General features: G+C 43.8%; 2 protein-coding genes and 2 long non-coding RNA genes across 12 annotated transcripts in view; 1 reads left to right on the forward strand and 3 right to left on the reverse strand.

Moving 5' to 3' along the window:
• Positions 1–300: 300 nt before the first annotated feature.
• Positions 301–20,628, reverse strand: part of LOC120716339 (NACHT, LRR and PYD domains-containing protein 12-like) — a 112,399-nt gene continuing 92,071 nt past the window's right edge. For 6 of the 9 annotated variants that reach the window (XM_040003847.1, XM_040003845.1, XM_040003844.1 and 3 more), the window contains 6 exons: positions 4,307–4,460; positions 2,836–3,009; positions 2,412–2,585; positions 1,217–1,390; positions 967–1,139; positions 301–831 (listed from right to left, as the gene is read on the reverse strand). In XM_040003847.1, the coding sequence (XP_039859781.1) occupies positions 980–1,139; positions 1,217–1,390; positions 2,412–2,585; positions 2,836–3,009; positions 4,307–4,460 (836 nt within the window). In that variant the 3' untranslated portion in view covers positions 301–831; positions 967–979. Of the gene's footprint in view, positions 832–966; positions 1,140–1,216; positions 1,391–2,411; positions 2,586–2,835; positions 3,010–4,306; positions 4,461–20,628 lie in introns of those variants that run through there. The other 3 variants (XM_040003843.1, XR_005691873.1, XR_005691872.1) reach the window with 3 other exon arrangements.
• LOC120716377 lies at positions 5,735–6,266 on the forward strand. The gene is made up of 2 exons (XR_005691882.1): positions 5,735–5,874; positions 6,161–6,266. It is a non-coding gene; the product is annotated as an uncharacterized LOC120716377 (long non-coding RNA).
• LOC120716356 (protein NLRC3-like) lies at positions 6,578–12,970 on the reverse strand. Its single transcript, XM_040003882.1, has 2 exons — positions 11,970–12,970; positions 6,578–6,776 (listed from the first exon to the last, which is right to left on the reverse strand). The coding sequence occupies exons 1-2, from the start codon at positions 12,968–12,970 to the stop codon at positions 6,593–6,595; spliced, it is 1,185 nt and encodes a 394-aa protein (XP_039859816.1). The 3' UTR covers positions 6,578–6,592.
• On the reverse strand, positions 7,666–10,061 carry LOC120716375. The gene is made up of 2 exons (XR_005691880.1): positions 9,671–10,061; positions 7,666–9,610 (listed from the first exon to the last, which is right to left on the reverse strand). It is a non-coding gene; the product is annotated as an uncharacterized LOC120716375 (long non-coding RNA).

The raw sequence follows: 20,628 nt of genomic DNA on the forward strand, positions 1-20,628 counted from the left end.
TTATTGGCTGGTAGTTGGATGGGACAGATCCCTTCTGAGGACCCTTGGGGATCAGGACTGTCCACTGTTCGATTAGCTTTTATGGTTGCGTTTAACCATTAGCAGCTACTCTGTGTTGGATGTCTACAACTGTGATGTTACTGGATCCTGTTCAGGGACCTTGCTGTAATCTTCTCCCAGCTCTACTAGCCACAGGTTGCATTCTTCTCCCATTAGGTCTTCCAGTATTGTTCTGTCTCCAGCCTTGGTGGGGCCTGTTCTCATATTGTTCATCTGACACTGAGAGTACACCTTGGATGGTTCAGTGGAGAACATCTTGTTTATTATAATGGCTTCTATCTCTCTGGTTTACCATTTCAAGTGAATGAGTCTTTGCTTGGCAGTTTCTAAGGCCTCAGGTATTGGCAGCTTGCTGTACCTAGCATTCCTTTTTACATCACATCTTTGTGCAGCTCTGATAGTTGGCTAACTGCCCTCCATGCTACATTGATCTTGGCCTCTAGTTTCATTCTCCATTAAAAGTACTGCTTTTTATCTTGTAGCCAAGCATAGTAGTGATCACTGCCAACAAGGTGTAGGGTGTAGTTGGTCACGGTAGGGATTTCCCATAATTGTGCATTCACATCTTCTTATAGACCTTACGACTGTAGTTCACTGAATCAAATGAAAGCCTTTATATAAATTTAAATAAAGACATCAAATGACTATCTAAGGGAAGGAAGATAAAATAAAATAATAAGTAATTCTAGGATGTTTGAATATGAACTCAGGGTGGTGATAGGCAGCTTAATGAAGGATGTCTCCTCCTCCATACTCCAGGTTCATGTAAACCTGCATGGATCAAAACAACAAATAACTTTTGGGTCAACTCAGAAATTATTCAAAATAAACATTTGACAAACGGCTTTCTGTTGGTGGCTAGTTTTGAAATCTGTCCAAAATAGTCAAGTCTATTACTTTACTGACCTGACCAGAGTCTTTAATGAAGTGCCTTCAGAAACCAAAACATCAGCTTCAGTTCTTCGTCTGTTTTCTTTAACTTGTTCAAACTCAGGTCAAGCACTCTTAGGGGACATTGGGTCGAGTTAAGAGCAGACAGATAATCGCAGCCTTTATCTGTAATCAGACAGTCCTTTATCCTGTAGAAGGAAATATTTTTATTTAGCAGTGACTGCTGTTTTTTATAGTCTCCACATAGGGAAAATAGATATTATACCTTAGAGTCTTAAGTCTAGAGTTTTGAGTCCACAGTCCAATCGACAGAAGCTTTACTCCTGAATCTTGTAGTTTGTTGTGACTCAGGTCTAGCTCTCTCAGATAGGTGGGATTTGACTTTAGAGCGGAAGCCAAAGAAGCACAGCCATTTTCCATAATCAGACAGTCCTTCAGCCTATGGAAATATTAAAAAAAAATACAATAAAGCGCAGTTCACCGTTCATGCCCCCACTCTTTCCCGGATTTTTTGTGCAATTTTGCATACTTTTTTTTTTTAAACAGCGCATTGTGTTCTGCGACGTGATAGGCTATAGATCACTGTCAATCAATCTCATTCCGCGTCTCCTGTACAGTACAGAATGCGTTATGCTTGTCAAATTTACATAAATCTTTGATCACTACTGAAGTACCGTACTATATATTTGTAGGTTTTCTCTCCAACAAACACAACAATGTTGACGAAACATTTTGCACCATCAAAGGCACCTGTGGTAGCACCCAAAAGGCAGAGGAAGATGATAACCATCGAACAAAAAGTAGGACTTCTGGACATGTTAAAAGAAGGTAGAAGTTACCGTATTTTTCAGACTATAAGGCACACTGGAGTATAAGACGAAACAAAAACAGTCAGAGAAGTCAAACTTTACTCAATTCATTCTTCTTGCTTCCTCTACTTCCCTACCATTGATTCATTAATGTTGAATTCTCTCTCAGCTACACTCTTCCCATGTTCTGGAAATGAAAACAGGGATTGAGCTTTTGTTTAATTCTATAATACTGGACCTATTCTTCTACGATGGTTTGAACTTTGAGAATGTTTAAACAAGAGAGAAAAGTGTGAAAATGGTCATGCCTGTCTGAGATATGTGTAGGGATTTTACAGCATTACAACATCTATAATAATTGTAAGAAACAAAGCTGACTACTTTGCAGGCTATTTTTAGAATGTAACTCCCGGGATAAATGAGGGACCATTGTAATGGATTGCGCAGCAGTAAGTGATATGTGTGTATATATATGTGTGTGTGTGTGTGTGTGTGTATGTGTGTATATGTGTGTGTGTATGTATGTATATATATATATATATATATATATATATATATATATATATATATATATATATATATATATATATATATGCAAAATAATTATTCCTGGGATTCAGACTCTGCAAAAGGAGAAATTAGATTTTTTACCTTAAAGTCTTCAGGCTACAATTTTGACTCTCCAGCCCAGCAGACAGAAGTTTTACTCCTGAGTCATGCAATTTGTTGTGGCTCAAGTCTAGCTCTGTCAGACAGGAAGAGACTGACTTCAGAACTGAGCCCAGAAATGTACAGCAGCTTCCTGGTAGTTCACAGTGAGTAAGTCTGAAATTACAGACATTTATTTACAATTCAGTCACAGATTTTTGCTCGTCATGTAATGTTACTGGCAGTGGTCCTGACTTTTTTAATTGTCTGGTGAGTCTGAGGATAGACAAGTCACTGCAGAACAATTTGAAGAATTATTATTAATTCTTTACATTTAGAATTATTGAATAAAGGTTACGATAAAGGAAAATTAAACCTAGATTACTTTGGATGAGATTATAGATAAGTGACACTGTCAAACACAGACCTCAAGGTTTCCAGTCTACATTTTGGACTTTCTAGTCCAGTTGAAAGCTGCTCCACTCCTGATTCCTGTAGCTCGTTTTGACTCAGGTCCAACTCTTTCAGATAGCACAAATTGTACTTCAGAGCTGAGCCTAAATGAACACAGCTGATCTCTGACAAACTGCAGGACCTTAGTCTGAGTTTATAAAAGAAAAAAAAGGAAAAAATATCAAAGACAGAACAACAAAGTTTTCTAAGTAAATATTTTTCAAAAAGGTTCTTTTGACATGAAATCTCACCAGATATCGATAACAACCCATCCAATTCACACATGAAAAGATACCAAAACTGAAAATCTTAGAAATATGGTATCTAACTAGAGTCTTACTCTGGATGGCATTAACTGTGCCTCCAGTAATGCTATGAGGAACCTTGGATTCATTTTTGACCAGGATATGTCCTTCAATGCACATACTAAACAAATATTTAGGACTGCTTTCTTAACAGGCCCCTTATCTTATCTTAATGACCTTATATTACCATATCAACCCATTAGAGCACTCCGCTCTCACACTGCAGGCTTACTTGTTGTTCATAGAATATTTAAAAGTAGAATGGGAGGCAGAGCCTTCAGTTTTCAGGCCCCTCTTCTGTGGAACCAGCTTCTAGTTTGGATTCAGGAGACAGACACTATCTCTACTTTTAAGATTAGGCTTCAAAATTTCCTTTGTTTTCCTTTTGCTAAAGCATATAGTTAGAGCTGGATCAGGTGACCCTGAATCCTCCATTAGTTATGCTGCAATAGGTGTAGGCTGCTGGAGGATTTCCATGCTGCACTGGGTGTTTCTTCTGGACTCACCCTTCTCTCTCCCAATATGTGTTAATAGACCTATCGGCATTGAATAATTAGTTTTTATAAATTTCTGGCTCTCTTCCACAGCATGTCTGTAAAGTCTTTTTTCCCTTTTCCCAACCAGTTGCAGAAGATGATTCTTTTGCTGTTGAAAGGGACTTTTTCGTTTATACTGTCACCAGCGTGTTTGTTTAGGGGGTTATATGATTGTTGGGTTTTTTTCCCCTCTGCATGTATTATTGTAGCTTCTAGCTTACAATATAAAACTCTTGTTTTGATTTGGTGCTGTGTAAATAAAACTGCATTGAATTGAATTGCATGTGTTTATTATTATTTGTTTGTTTATTTATTTATGTTAAGGTTAAATCTTGCTTTTTTCCGCCTTTCTTCTTGTTTGATGCTTTTGGGCAATTTGAAGAAACTGTGAATAATACTTTACATTAAAGCCAACCAGCTATTGTCAACTAATACATTCATATGATAGAGTCTTCCAAAAAGACACAAACTTTTGCCAGCATGTGCATCAAATTCCAGGCTTTTGGTTTTGGGTATACAGTACCTCTTAGTTATCATTTTAGAAATCAAATCAAATTATTTCATGCATATCATTAAAAAAAAATATCTAAATATTGTTTCAGACCTCAAAGTCTCTAGTCTCCAGTCAGGACTCTGTAATCCAGCAGAAAGTCCTGCCACTCCTACATCATGCAGGTTGTTTCTGCTCAGGTCCAGTTCTCTCAGGTGGGAGGGGTTAGACTTCAGCGCTGAGACCAGAGAATCACAACTGATCTCTGTTAGTCCACAGTTAGCAAGTCTGTTGTTACAGAATAATACCAAGCAGAAAAGGTTAAAATTATTATCATGTAAAATTACTCAAATATGCTTCACTGATCAGTAATAGAAGTTGATCTATATATTGTAACAAATGTACAACAAATAAATTGAGGACTTTTTTTGTATATTTGCCTGCACAATTTCAAGAAGAATACTACTCACAGCACAAAAAGTAATGTATTTTCAAACCAAAACTAGAAAACTATTAAAAGTAATTTGAAGTGCATCCAGAAAATATTCACAGGGCTTTACTTTTTCCAGCAGTGCAGTCGGTTTTGGGGGCATTGCCAGGAGAGGATGGTAGACAGCTGGTAACCTTGGTTTAATCATGCCTGCCCTATTTAAGCAGTACGTCGGGACTCAAATGAGTGGAGAGTTGGAGGAGAGAACCAGCAGCAGCAATGACAGCAACAATGTGCTGGTGGTGGCAACATCACCTGGCAGCCACCCACACAGTGGTTGCTGCGGCTATTGCCCTTGCCGGTGGGAGTGGGCCCAGGTAGCAGCTCTCAGCTTCCCTGTGACACCGAGGATATCCTTTGAGTAAGTGTACGCAGCAAGGATGGTCAAGGGAGGTCAAGAGCTAGTAACCATTGTTCAATCATGCCTTCCCTGTTTAAGCAGCACGCCAAGACTCAGGAGTAGAGTGTGGGAGGAGACGAGCAGCAGCAGCAATGACAGCAACAACAACGTGCCGGTTGTGGAAACATCATGTTTGCGACATTTCTGTGGTTTTTCTGCAGCAGTGGCTACAGGACCACTCTGTGAGCCAGAAACCAGACATAAACCCAATTTCAGATCTGAAAATGGCCGTGCAGTGATGCTACCCATCTAACCTGATGTTGCTTGAGAGGTTCTACAATGAAGAATGTGAGAAACTACTCAAAAATAAGCGTGCCAATGTAGCTGAGATATAATATACGGAGTGTGAACATTCTCAAAACTGTATTTTATACAGTTTATTTATTTTTTATTGTGTAAATAAAATTTTTGTAAAACTAAGGTTCCATGTGTCACTGTTGAAGTGGGGCATTAATCAGTGTGATGCCACTTGTAAACATGTTGCATGTGTGGGGTTTCCCAGCCAGAGCTGCATGAACTCCATACTGGTGAGGCACACTTTCTGTAGCTCCTCTCCCTGTACTAAATTGTACATTTAAATTTGGTGTATTTTTCTTTGCTAAGTATTAGTTCTTATGGCTAAAAGCTCCCAAAGTGTTTTTGATTGCTTTGAACGAGACAAATAGTAATTGGAACTGCGTTTTATCTGTTACACCATCCGTTTATGTGGTCCTTACTTGTGCTAAACAGGGATGAGGAGAGGCCTGCTGTTGCTGTGTGACACTGATTTTGCTGCTGCACTTTGTCTTTTAGGTATGTGTAAATGTATAGGTTTTGTTTTATGTGTATAACGAGTTCATGACCTGAGGCTGCACACTGAATAGTATTTTCAGCCATGTTGAGAAAAGTTAAAGTTGTTTGAATATGTATTGTGTAATTGATCCATCTTAGTGGGGATTTAAATACTACAAGTTATTATTAGTGGCTTCATATTTGTCTCTGTTTTACCCCACTATAACATTTGATTTTAAAGTGGCTGTTGGGAGAATCCACACCGTTGTTTTGATAGATTGTATTTTCTTTTATATATTGTAAGCAGAGCTGCATGGACTCCACACTGGGATGAGGAGAGGCCTGCTGTTGCTGTGTGACACTGATTTTGCTGCTGCACTTTGTCTTTTAGAAATAAATCCAGTTTCCAGCCAGTCTGTGTCTGTCGTCACAACACAGTCAACCATTTGAAATCTGCTACACCAAGCTTGTAACATTATACCCAAGAGGGCCTGAGGCTGTAATTGCTGCCAAAGGTGCTTCAACAAAGTATATAGAATTTTGAGGTGAAAAAATGAATTTAATCACTTTTGGAATGTAAGATGACAAAATGTGCAAGTGAAGCACTGTGAATACTTTCTGGATACACTATGTTTTAAAATTGAAAGTCGTAAACACAGGTTTCCACACAGCCCCAAATCACCACTAAAAAGTTATTTGTGACTAAAAGTTGTGATTTATGAGGTTCAAAAGGCAAAAATTAAACTAACAACAGTGTTTTAAGTCGACAGTTTGGACTCTCCAGTCCAGTAGACAGCTGCTTCAGTCTTGAATCCTGCAGTTTACTTCCCGTCAGGTCAAGCTCCGTCAGGTGGGAGGGGTCAGACTTCAGGGCAGAGGCCACAACTTTGTAGTGAGTCTCTGACAGCCAACATTCAGAAAGTCTGAGATTGAAGAAACAATGGAAGTCAGGGATTTATCCTAAATACTAAGGACAGAAAACAAAAATGGCAATCACTGTAAATGGAAAGTTAAAAAAAGTGCACTGTGGAGCACTCATAGCTGTTGAGTCATATTTATCTCATGGAAGACCAAAGTGAGTGGATGTCAATGGACACCTACCTACCCACTGTGGCCTCTCACGGTCATGTTTGTTAGTACATTAATAATAATAAAAATACACATTATAAAGGATAAGTGGAAGAGAATGAATGGATGGAACATCATAAAGGTAATTGAGCTATAGAAAGATAAATACGTTATCCCACAATGAACAGCAATTAAAGGTAAAGTGCCACAAGTGGCTGGTAAGGGCCTTATACTACAATAGAATAGAATAGAATAGAATAGAATAGAATAGAATAGCCAACTTATTATCATTTAGTGCATACACCGGTTACTGCAGGTTAGAACGAAATTTCAGTGCATTTATGTGCAATTAATATCATGCACAGCAACTATGAGATCGTGATGAAAAACAAAGAAGAGTAAATAAGTTATGAAATAACGAAGTTTGTTAAAAATCAGTCAAAGGAAAGCAGACATTGTGAAGGATTTGTCTTGGGACACATGAGGCTGAGAGAATCTTTTTACTGTCATATGCTAAAAATACAATAAGTATTATATGCTGTCCCTTTCAGTGAAAATAAAGCAATCTAACCATTCACATAGACAGACACCATGTCCAGCTGGTTAGCCACAGGATCTCTGGTCGTCATTCTCAACCACCTTTGGGGATGTATCCCATTTTGAACTCAGAAATTGCCAAGCAAAGACTTCAAAGAGCAAGTAAAGACTAAGGCCTCAGGTATGGGAAGCTTGCTATACTTCTTAGGCATCCCTGTCTTCATCACACCTTTCTGCAGCACTAGTAGTTGGCTAACTTCCCTTTGTGTTGCCTTTATCTTGGCCTCTAGTCTCTTACTCCATGGAGGGTACCGCTCGTTGTGGCTGTTGATCTTGTAGCCAAGCATCTCAGTGATCACTGCTGCCATGGTGTAGATTAACTGGTTGGTTTTGGTGATGGTCGCTGTAGGATTTTTTAGTAGACCTTCAAAGGACACTTCCTACAGTCTTGGTAATCAGCCATGGAGGGCCCAGGTTTCCAGCTTAGTTATAATCCTACTCTCACACTCAACACCTTCAATGCCCAGATGTTCTTGGGACTTGGTACCCAATCTCAGAGGGTGGGGATAATGACATCGCCCCGCTTACTTGACATCCTGGCTCCCCCTTGCCAGGTGTTAAAGATTCCATAGGTCCCACATACTCTTCATGTTATATCTTCCTATTCTCATCCCTTGACCCATTTATGCTTACTTGTTCCAGTAGCCAGGACACCAGGACACCTGACATGTAACTTGTTAACCCAGAAAATATCCAAGCCAGGCTTCAGTTATATATATCTCACACATATCCGAGATAGGCTTGGGAATTAGAGGGGCCTAGCCTGGGGACCCTTACTGGATACATATGCTCTAGTCAAGAGTCCGACCCCCACTGCTTTATTTATTTATTTTTCTTAATCAGAATCAGAAAAAGAATACTTTATTAATCCCAAAGGAAATTAAAGGTTACAGCAGGCAGCTCGCTAATGGCGCATGCACACTTACAAAGGAACCTTCTGACCAAACTTTACTCAAACATCACATTGGGAAGACATGTCAGAGAGGTAGACTAATAGGAAAAAACAACAAAAATACATAACATGAGGTCAGAAGAGGAAAAAAAAAAAAAACTCCACTCAGACTGAGCTCCTAATGGGACAACAGTTTGAGAACAGAAAAAAAAAACACCCCAGCACAAAAAGCACATAACTGTCAATACACCATAGAAACACAAGACGGGCAACAGGGGTGGGTAAGGGTAAGAGACAGCCAGTGTAGACAGTGCATCCGGTCCTGCAGCATGTCTGCACTGGTCCAGTTGACCCGCCATCTGCCCCGGGAGGGAACCAAAGCATGGGAGGAGGCATTGGATTCGGGGGAGTGGGGGTGATAGTGAGGGTGTATCAGTATCAGTGTACATGTTTTGTGCGTGTGCGTGTATCCCATGCTCAGCTGAGAGAAAGTGTCACCACGCCCGGTTAAGCGAAGGTCAACAGTCTCCAGTGGACCCAGGTGGCCTTGAAGGAGGTACAAAGAGTTCTGACAACAATCCTGTTATCATGGAGAATTTTGTTGTTCTAGTCAGCTTCGACCTTGGCAAGCCTTCAGCTGGCACCACTGGGATAGTTGCATGAGTGAAGATGGTGAATGTTTGGGTTTAGTGCGAACAACTGCATCCAATTTTTTACAGTTGGTCTAATGTCCATCACTGGTCCCCAATTCTCTCAATTCCCGTTGTTCTTCTCCAAGATCTTATCCATATTGCATTCAAAACACAGTCTGAGTACTCACAGCCCTGCCAATCGTCTATCATGTTGGCCAGCCTTATGGGATTTTGAACAGCTGTAGCCGCTTCTTGTTCTTCAATAAGCCAGGTCCGAGCCAGCTCCAGTCAGCCAGAAATCTGTTATTGTGGTTCCGCATTGGTAGATGTCCTCCATTGAGAGTGTCGCCAGACACACGACGCAACCGACCATCGAGTATCCGGCAGCAAACGTGTCTGCAGGACAATCGGACTCTCCCAAGCCCAGGAGAGTGTCAATTCTGTTACGGGACCAGTTGATCAAATCCATAATTCTTTAGATTTTAGAGAACAACACTGAGAAACTCCTTGAGGGATATAGTTAGACGAGACTAGACAAAGACTGGAACCCATCGCCAGATCCTCCTGTCTCAGGAAAACCAGGGCCATCACATATGTCCCCTTACATCCCGCCCATCACCTGTTTGACCCACTGGCCTTTGGTCAGCGCTTCCAGACTCACAAACAGCTTCTTCCCCTGGCCCATTCGGACTGTAAACAACACTACTAAAGAAAACTTCACAGAGCAAAGCACAACATTCAACTACTCGTTAGCCTCAAGACAAAAACAAAAAACATAACAAGTAATTTACAAAAACAAATTAATAGAAAGGCTGATCAATTCTAAAACAACATTCTTTGGACACATGAAAGTCAGATCAACCTCCAAGATAATGGTTGGAAGAACAAAAGATGGAGCGGACACCTCTAAATGTCAAAAATGACACCACAACAGAACTGTCAGATAGAGCAGGGCGATATGGCCAAAAATATTTATCACGATATATATTTGACAATTTGCGATAATGATATAACTGACAATATAATTGATGCGAGACAAAATACAACTCCACAACTTTACTAGCGCAAAAAAAACCAAAATCCATCCATTTATTTTCACTTAAACAAGCAGCTGTTTTTTTATGTGCATTAAAGCTATATAAAAATTTAACAGTGAAAATGCATATTCTTTGCTGAAAGTTTAACCAAAAGGCATTTCCAGTAGAAATGGGCTGACATATCCTGAGCATAACCATATATAATATCCACTGAAGTTAAAAAGAGGTGCTTTGCTACATTAAACTGCAGTGTGCCAAATAAAAAAGGTCAAATATGTATTTTTCGGACCATAGGGTGCACGGGATTATAAGACACATTAAGCGAAACAAAGCAGTCAGATAAATCAAACTTTATTCAACTCATTATTCTTGCTTCCTCCACTTCTGTACTATTGATTCATTAATGCTGTATTCTATCACAGCTGCTCTATTCCCATGTTGCAGTATATTAATGACTAACTTCGTAATGTGGATGGATTATCTCAGTTGTTCTCCTGACTGAAGTTTGGTCCGTTTACAGCATCCTGCCATGCGATTGCATTCGTCCCTAACCACCAGGAACCCTCACGTTAACTTTTATCGAGGGGAAAAGTGTTAGCGTTGATTCCTCCAGCTTCACTGTTTATGTTATGCTAACATAGCTGTGTCGCTAGCAATCACGTAGCACATCATTATATACCAGCTAGCCCAACTTCAGTAACCCTACAAACGTCACTGCTGTTTAGTTTCCTGTCTTCATGTATGTTGGAGTTGATAGCAGAGCAGTACGTTTGAATTTTTTCAGAAATCTCTCAGTCAGAACATGCTTTATCATGCTTAGGTAACTAGCGAAACTAGCGAGCTAACTTCCGCTAGCTTCCTGCTAACTTCTAACTCCGTTAAATGTAATAAATTCTTTTTTCATGGATGCCTGGATGTCAAACTTCATAGTTACACCTGGTAAAGCAGCAATGCTGATCGTTTTATTAAAGACGAAAGAATTTAGACAGTTTTTAACTCTCAGTGATGCTGCAGTGTTCGTTTGACTTTGGGACCTGAAGGGAAAGGAGTTTAGGACCCAGATCACTCCCAGATTTACGAGCACCTTAGTCCGACATATACGGCAATAACGACGGCCGCTTGCGTGTTTTACAAAGAAAAATGTGCTTTGGTGGGTATCTGATGGACAAACACCAAATCACTTCCACATCACTGAAGTTGCACCATTTTTACAAACCAATTCTGGTTCATCCGTTTCACTCAATCGGCCATGTGTGTATGAAAACAAAGGCACTGCGCATGTGCGTTTTACCCATATTCTATCGCAATATTTCATTTTCTTATTGTTGCCTAACATTGTATCGGTATTACCGTGAACAGTATAATATGGCCCAGCCCTACTGTCAGATGTACAGGAAGATATTACTCTCCCAGTCACTAACATGTACCAAAGCTTCACAAGACACATAGACAGTGATCTAAAATATTGTGTAAACTCAACAGACCCAGGAGGAATATAAAACCCGTTTATGTGAAGCCTATGCAGCTGCATGTCACGGCTGAAGAGCAAACCAAAGGCAGGAGGAAATCCATTCTATACTCCACAGGTTCAGATTTCAATTATTCCAAAGAGCTTTAACAAAATTCCTTATTTACCATTAAGAAAAGAAGATTTTGTATGAAAATGACCAAAAAAGACTTTTCAACGTTTTTGTTGAAACTTCTAATTAAAGCTCAGAATCTGAAATTATCACACTATTTTCATTTTAAATAAATTTAGTGTGAAGAGAACAAACTATAAAGTTTTGTCACCATTCACATACTGTACTTCTAGACTTTAGAGTATATACTGTATCAGACAGCTGATGGCATCTTTACAGTTTTTAGGATGATATTAACATCTGGACTCACCGAGCCTTCTTGCAGTTTCTCACAGCCGGAATAAGCCTTAGTCTACCCTCCCACGATGTGTTGTATTCATCCAGGTCAAACTCATCCAGAACCTCCTCTGTCATCTGTAGCATGTAGGCCAGAGCTGAGCAGTGGATCTCAGAGAGTTTCTTCTCTGATCTGTTCTCTGACTTTAGGAAATCCAAGATTTCCTGATGTACTGAGAGGTCATTCATCTCCATGAGACAGTGGAAGATGTTGATGATTCTGTCAGGAGAAATAAACTTAGCTTTCATCTCCTTCAAGTTGTTAATGATTCTCTCAATAACTTCTGGACTGTTCTCTGTCTGACCCAGCAGACCACATAATATTATTTGGTTGGACTCCAGACATAGGCCATACAGGAAGCGGACAAACAGGTCCAGGTGGCCATTTTTACTCTGAAGAGATTTGTTTAGGCCCATGTGCAAAAAGTCAGCTACAGATGTGTAATACAAGTCTTCATCATAATCCTCATCATCATCTTCCTCCTCTTCATTCATTTCATCTTCCAGGAAGTCCTCCAGCACCTCCGTCTTCCTGTTAGTGAAACAGTGGAACATGTAGACAGCAGCCAGAAACTCCTGAATGCTCAGATGAACAAAGCAGTAGACTGGTTTCTGGAAGATCACACACTCTCTTTTGAAGATCTCTGTACAAACTCCTGAGTACACCGAGGCCTCTGTCACATCCAGACCACACTGCTCCAGGTCTTCTTGGTAGAACATGATGTTTCCTTTCTCCAGATGTTCAAACGCCAGCCTCCCCAGCTTCAGAAGAACTTCCCTGTCAGCCTCCATCAGTTCCTGTGGACTTGTCTCATGTCCCTCGTGGTACTTGTTCTTCTTCCTCTTTGTCTGAACCAGCAGGAAGTGTGAGTACATGTCAGTCAGGGTCTTGGGCAGCTCTCCTCTCTGCTCTGTGGTCAACATGTGCTCCAGAACTGTAGCAGTGATCCAGCAGAAGACTGGGATACTACACATGATGTGGAGGCTCATGGATGTCTTCATGTGGGAGATGATTCTGCTGGACAGCTCTTCATCACTGAATCTCCTCCTGAAGTACTCCTCCTTCTGGGCGTCAGTGAAGCCTCGTACTTCTGTTAGCCTGTCAACACATGTAGGAGGGATCTGATTGGCTGCTGCGGGTCGGGAAGTTATCCAGACGAGAGCCGAGGGAAGCAGATTCCCCTGGATGAGGTTTGTCAGCAGCTGGCTGACTGATGACTTCTGTGTGACATCAGACAGCAGCTTCCTGTTGGTGAAATCCAATGAAAGTCTGCTTTCATCCAGGCCGTCAAAGATGAATAAAAGCTGAGAGACAGCCAGCTTCTCTGCTGTGACCTTCTGTAATGTTGGATGGAAAACATGGAGGAGCTCCAGAAGACTGTACTGCTCATCTCTGATCAGGTTCAGCTCCCTGAATGAAAGCAGAACCACCACACTGACATGTTGGTTCTCCAAGCCCTCTGCCCAGTCCAGAGTGAACTTCTGCACTGAGAAGGTTTTTCCAACACCAGCCACTCCGTTGGTCAGAACCACTCTGATGGGTCTCTGTTGGTCAGGTAAGGCTTTAAAGATGTCCTGGCACCTGATTGGAGTGTCATGGAGGGCGTCCATCTTGGAAGCTGTCTCCAGCTGCCTCACCTCATGTTGGGTATGAACCTCTTCACTCTGTCCCTCTGTGATGTAGAGCTCAGTGTAGATCCTGTTGAGGAGGGTTCTACTTTCTGTTTCATCACTTCCTTCAGTCACACATTCGCATCTCTTCCTCAGACTGATCTTATGTTTATCTAAAGCCTCCTGCAGATCAACATCTGCTGAAAGACATGATAATATTTAAGACCAAAAAGGAAGAAAACTTTAATGTTTGAAAAATCTATTAGTAGACAGATGTTCAATCTTACTATCTATACAGCTCCTCTGTCCAGTTGACTGCAGTCCATTGCTCGATCTTTCTCCATTATGGGGACAGCAGTCATCTTCTGTGTGTCCACAGCTAGTAGAAACTGGATGTTTCAGGACATCCTGACACAAAGCACACATAGGCAGCTGCTGACCCCCACCATCAGGACTCCTGTTATTGTCTCTGTGAAAATTCAGGAAAAATAAAAACTATGTCCAGATGAACAGAATCAAATTTTAGGGATTCACTTACCTTGATGATGAGCATGCATCAGTATGTTTTATATAGTATTGCCAAATGTAATAATGCACTTTTATTTAATCTAAGATAGCACACATAAGCTCTGACGTATTTAAGTGATTCTCACAATAGTTACTATTCTTCAATCAGTCCAGGGCTGACTGGAAGCTCTTGGTGGCACTGTCACTTGGGGTTCGCTCTCTGCGGTAGAGTGTCACTTCCTGTTCCACCCACTGGGGGTCAAACTCTTGTAATTGCCGATTCTGTTCTCAGACATGTGAAGCTAGAGACACCAGCAATCATAGACAATTGTCTTCCAGGGGCCAGAGCAGGCAACATTGAGGAAAATTTAAAACTGCTGGCTAAGGGTAAACGTAAATTCAGTAAAATTATGATTCACGGCGGCAGTAATGACACCTGGATGTGGGCTCCATAGATAATTGGCAAACCTTCTGGATGAAACCTGCTCTTGTTAGGAGAGACGGCATCCATCCCACTTTGGATGGAGCAGCTCTCATTTCTAGAAATATGGACAAATTTATTAAACCCCCCATTTGATTGAACATGAAAAAAAAATCACAAAGAAAGAACAATACAGTATCCACATCTGAACCAAAGAGTAAAACAGTGAAATGTGGATTATTAGATTAGATTAGATTAGATTAGATGAAACTTTATTAATCCCTCGGGTGGGTTCCTCTGGGAAATTCAGTTTCCAGTAGCAAAGCACCAAAAGAAGTTGCATGTTACAGATACATTAAGGGGAATGAGAGTAAGGATATAAGCATAAATACACCATATATACACATATACACATATATAGATACAGAATATACAATATGGATAAATAGGATTGCTCATTTGAGTGAGTATATTGCACAGTGATTATTGGACAGTCAAATATAAGAAAAAAGACAAAACAAAAACAAAAATCAAATATTGCAAATATTGCACAGTGTAGAGAAGCACCTACAGCTCAGTTGTTCCCGCCCTCCCTTGTCCCCCTGTTTCTCCTCCCTCTCCCCTCCAGTGAGGAGTTAAACAGTCTGATGGCGTGTGGGACAAAGGAGTTTTTAAGTCTGTTGGTTTTTGACTTTGGGAGAAGCAACCTGTCGCTGAATAGGCTCCTCTGATTGTTTACGACCGTGTGCAGAGGATGCCCGGCATTGTTCATAATGTCCATCAGTTTCTTTAAGGTCCTCTTCTCTGCCACTGTCACCAGAGTGTCCAGCTTCATGCCGACCACAGAGCCCGCCTTCCTGATTAGTTTCTCCAGCCTGGATGAGTCCTTCTTTGCTGTGCTGCTCCCCCAGCACACCACGCCATAGAAAAGGACTCCTGCAACCACTGACTGGTAAAACATCCTCAGGAGCTTCCTGCAGATGTTGAAAGACCTCAGCCTCCTGAGGAAGTACAGTTGGCTTTGGCCTTTTTTATACAGGTGCTGCGTGTTGCATGACCAGTCCAGTTTGTTGTCCACCCACAGCCCGAGGTACTTGTATGTGTTGACCACCTCCACCTCCTCTCCCTCTATCTGAACTGGCAGTGGACCTGGTCTGGACCTCCCGAAATCCACAACCAGTTCCTTGGTCTTTGAAGTGTTGAGTTGCAGGTGGTTTTTTAAGGTTCAAGGTTCAAGGTTCTTTATTTGTCACATGCATAGTTATACAAGTATAACACACAGTGAAATGTAGCCTGACACGCTCCTCGACATGTGCAAAAATTGGGGGGGGTGGGGGGTGGGGGTGTGTAGAGGAAGAACATTATATATATATATACAGACATATAGTATATACACTGGGTGAATGTGCAGTAGTAGCAGCAAGCAGGTGAATTCTGTACATTAATATGAATAGACATCTGACTATTTTACAGGATAGACAATATAAACATATTTAAAATTAAAGGAATTGAAATGTACATTGTGCCTTGGTTTAGAGTGTCTGGAAGAGAGTCCTGTCTCAGTCAATTATAGATGATGTGAGAGGGCGGGTGTGTGTGTTTAGGGCACGGATGGCTTGGGGATAGAAGCTCCTCTTGAGTCTCTCTGTCCTTGCCCGGAAGATGCGGAACCTTCTACCAGATTGCAGAAGTTGGAACAGTTTGTTGCCAGGATGGGACGGGTCCTTCAGTATCTGCGCTGCTCTAGTCCGGCATCTCCTGGTGTAGGTGTCCTGAAGCGGGGGAAGAGCAATCCTGCAGCAGCGTTCTGCTGTACGGATCACTCTCTGGAGAGCTTTTTGGTCCTTCACACAGCTGTTCCCAAACCACGATGTCATGTTCTGTGTGAGGATGCTCTCCACAGCGCCTGTATAGAAAATCCTGAGGATCTTTGGAGAGACCCTGAACTTCCTCAGTTGTCGTAGGTGATACAGGCGCTGCCTAGCCTTTTTGGTCTGGACCTGAATGTGGGCAGCCCATGTCAGGTCTGAGGAGATGTGGACACCAAGATACTTGAAGGACTGCACCCTCTCCACTGGAGCTCCATTGATGATGATGGGCTTGTAGTCTCTGTGCTGACCCCTTCTGAAGTCCACCACCAGCTCCTTGGTCTTGCTGACGTTCAGCTGGAGGTGGTTGTCCTGGCACCACGATGCCAGATTCTTCACTTCATCCATGTAGGCCGCCTCATCGTTGTTGGAGATGGCACCCAACACCACTGTGTCGTCAGCAAACTTCACAATGGTTTGTGTGACTCCATGTGACAAAGTTCCTCACCAGGCTCCTGTACTCCTCTTCCTGGTCATCCCAGATGATGGGGTCCACCTGCATCCTGTTTAGTTTCTCCTGGAGCAGACAGGGCCGGAGGATTCTGCCTGGATGATATCAAGGAACCAGGCTCCACGGCGCCGAAACAGCAGAGACTAGCAATGTGGGAGAGGGCCGGCGCAGATCGCCGCAGACAGGCAGTGGACCAGCGGCGGATAAGAGAGAAGCGAACACGGAGCCTTCTGCGACACCACAGCGATCGCCACGGCAGGATATCAACCCCTTGCCGCTGCCACCGAGCGAACTACCGACTCCGGTCTGCTCCGACTGTCGCTCGCCAGCCTCTTTCCTTGCGGCCATGTGGGCGCAGGATGAGGAGTCGGCCTCTCCGCCATCGCCATTCTCCTCTGCAGTTTCCACTCCCACTTCCAGGAGGAAACGGCACCGGCACCATCACTATTCCTCGCTACAGCCGCACTCCAGCCCCTTCCCAGAGCAATCAGCAGCTGTGAGTAACCACGACAGTTTTTCCCGCACTCCTTCTGGGAATGTCAATAAAAAGGACTATGTTTCTTCTGCTCCATCTGACCCTGTTAACCCTGTATCAGCTAAAGCTGCGGCTTCCACCCCAGAGACAATTAACCTCAGCTCTGAGAACATTAAGACTGTTTTATTCTCTGAACTGCCACCTCAAGAGACTGTTCAGTGTGCGCCCGAATGTTTCGTTTCTTGGGCTACTGGCACTCATTTAAAGACTTCAAGCGGTAATGTTGTAGATATTGACACAATCTCCAGGGCCTCCCCAGAGTCTGCGTGTCCTCCCTCAGCAGACTCTGGACCGCTAGAGGCTGAAGAGCCACCATTTCCCGAGTCTTTTAAAAACTCCACTGAGGTAGTGCAGTCAGCTGCCCAGCAGTCATCACACTTCGCAATCCAGCAGCCCTCAGTTCGCTTAGCTGCCCAGCCAGAAGCTCACTTAGCTGCCCAGCGGTCCCCAGTTCAGTCCTCTGCAGCTCAGTCTCCTCCTGTTCTCCAGTCACTCGCAGCTCAGTCGACCTCAGTGCACTCTCTTGTATTTCCAGCGCCTCAGCCTTTAGCACAGCCTGCACCTCAGCCGCCAGCTCCACCGTCTATTCAGCCACCATCTCCACCCACTCGTTTTCAGGAGGAGGATGCCCCCACACAGACTTTCGTTGCTCCTCAAGACCTGGCTAAATTTGAGACTTTTACTCTCTCCGGGCCCCCCCCCCCAGAGGTTAAATATCAGCATTCAGTTAACTCTGGACCCCTGGACATAAAGAAGCCAGCGCAACCTGTTTCGTCCCTGCCAGAGGCCCGCATGCCTGCTGGTTCTGTTTTGCTCCTGCCAGAGGCCCGTGGGCCTACTGATTCTGATCTGTCCCTGCCAGAGGCCCGTGCACCTGCTGGTTCCGTTCTGTCCCTGCCAGAGGTCCCCGCGCCTGCTGGTTTTGTCCTGTGTGTTCCAGGGGCCCCTGTGCCCACTGGTCGTGAGACTGTTTTCGCTGGAGGGCCCGAGGAGCCCGTCCAGCCTCCTGCTTCGCCAGCTGGGGGGCCCGAGGAGCCCGTCCAGCAACCTTCCTCGTCAGCTGGGGGGCCTGAGGAGCCCGTCCAGCCACCAGCTGCTCCACCAGCAGCCTCATCCACACCTGCAGCAGCAGCCGCATCCACAGTTTCGTCCACGCCGCCGCCTGCTGCAGTGCCTCCGTCTCCGGCTTCCACGCCGCCGCCAGCTGCAGCCTCAGAGTCTACATCCTCGCCAGCTGCAGCCTCTGTGTCTTCACCCACGCCGTTGCCTGGTCCAGCTTCTGTGTCTTCACCCACGCCGTCGCCTGGTCCAGCTTCTGCTTCTTCACCCACGCCGTCGCCTGGTCCAGCTTCTGCTTCACCCACGCCTGGTCCAGCTCCGGTTTCAGCCTCGTCTGGTCCAGCCTCTGCTTCAGCCGCCTCATCCTCGTCTGCTTCAGCCGCCTCATCCTCGGCTGGTCCAGCCACAGTGGCTTCTTCCACACCAGGTCCGGCTTCAGCGTCTGGTCCGGCTTCAGCGTCTGGTCCGGCCTCGTCTGGTCCTGCCTCGTCTGGTCCTGCCTCATCTGGTCCTGCGGTTGCCACACCATCATCAGTTCCAGCTTGTCCTGTTCCACCTCGTCTCTGCCGGCCACTTTCCTGGCCTCTAGTTGGGCGTCGTCGCCGCTGTGGACGACCTCCTGAACGCCACCACTGCATTCCGCGTGGCCGGCTCCCGGACTTGCTCTGTTGCCACCGCTGCCATGCGCACGGTCGGACCCCAGAACTGTTTCTACGCCTCCGCCGTTGCTGCCCGCACGGCCGGCCTCCGAACCTGTCCCGCTGCCGCTGCCTTTCGCACGGTCGGCCTCCCGAAATGAACTGTGCTGGCCTTCTGACCTATCGGTCCCCAGGCCAACCTCCTGACCTACATTTTGGACTCTGCTCCCCTGTGTGGTCTTTGGACATTTTTTTTGGTTTTCTGGGGGGGCTCTTCTTTTGTTCTGTTCTAGGCCCTCCATCCTGTGCCTCCCGCCGCCCACCCTGGCTTGGTGGTCTGTTTGTCTTTTGGGGCTGTCGGGGGCCAGCCCTTGAGGGGGGGGTACTGTCATGGTCCTGGGTCGGTGACCCAGCGTTTTAAGTTTATTATTATCATTTTCCAATTTATTATCATGATTATTATTGTTGTTTGAGTTCTACGTGTTATATTCGGTCTGCCTCTGAGTCTGCGTCTGTATCTGTCTGTCTATGGTGTCACCCCTTCTGTTTGTGAATCTGTCTGTTTAGTTCAATGTCTTGTCTGGTTCCATGTGTCTGAGTTTCCTGTTTTATTGTGAAGGTCTGTGTCGTATGTGAGTGTGCTCAGTTTACGTTTCCCCTGTCTCGTCAGCTGTGATTTCTCCCAGGTGTGTTCCCCTCCTGTCTCTCATCCCTTGATTACTGCCATCTGTGTATTTAAGCCCTGTGTTTCTCTGTGTCAGTGTCGCGTCGTACCCTCAACTTGTTGTGTGTTTGTAATGTCCTGTCCTCCAGCACCTCGGTTTAGAGTTTTGTTTTTGTAAGTTGTATTTCGTGAATCATTCCTTCAGCAATAAAGCTGCGTTTTCAGTTTATTCCCATCTCCAAGAGTCCTGCAATTTTGGGTCCACCACTTCTGCTTGCCTGCCACACAGCCAACCATGACAGAACTTTATACCGGTTGGGTAACCCTGGCTTCAAAGAAGGCAGATCATATAGGCCAATATCCGTCCTTAATGTGGACTATAAATTATTTGCTTCAATATTATCTAAGAGACTGGAATCAATTATTCCGGAGCTGATAGACTTAGATCAGACAGGCTTTGTTTCAAATAGACAGACTCGAGATAACTTAAGGAGAACATTACAAGTGATGAACCACATAACATAGGAAATATTAGTGCAATGTTGATTAACTTAGATGCCGAAAAGGCTTTTGACTTGGTGGGTTGGGAATATCTATTTAGGGTACTAGCAAGAGATGGCTTCATTAAATGCCTATGTTGGAGAGGCTGTGGCTCGCCCATGGCAAACCATTTCCATGTCTTCTGGGCCTGCCCAAGAATCCAGCCATATTGGGGGGAGGTGGCCATTGAGATAAACAAAATAATCAGGATAAAAATGGACTATTCATTTGTTACCTTGTATCTTGGCAAGATACCTAAGACACTTCCACATAAAGATAATTATTTATTGAAAATACTTTTGGCTAGCAGCAGAAAGGCCATAACCCGAAGATGGCTAA

The sequence above is a fragment of the Simochromis diagramma genome, unplaced genomic scaffold, assembly GCF_900408965.1.
Source record: "Simochromis diagramma unplaced genomic scaffold, fSimDia1.1 OVJJ01000367.1, whole genome shotgun sequence".
In the NCBI taxonomy this organism is placed as follows: domain Eukaryota; kingdom Metazoa; phylum Chordata; class Actinopteri; order Cichliformes; family Cichlidae; genus Simochromis; species Simochromis diagramma.

Coding starts and splice junctions, on each gene's coding strand:
- LOC120716356 (XM_040003882.1), bottom strand. CDS start 12,970: ATGTGTAGTATCCCAGTCTTCTGCTGGATCACTGCTACAGTTCTGGAG. Junction 6,777..11,969: donor AGAAACTGCAAGAAGGCTCG/GTGAGTCCAGAT, acceptor CTTCAATCTCAG/ACTTTCTGAATGTTGGCTGT.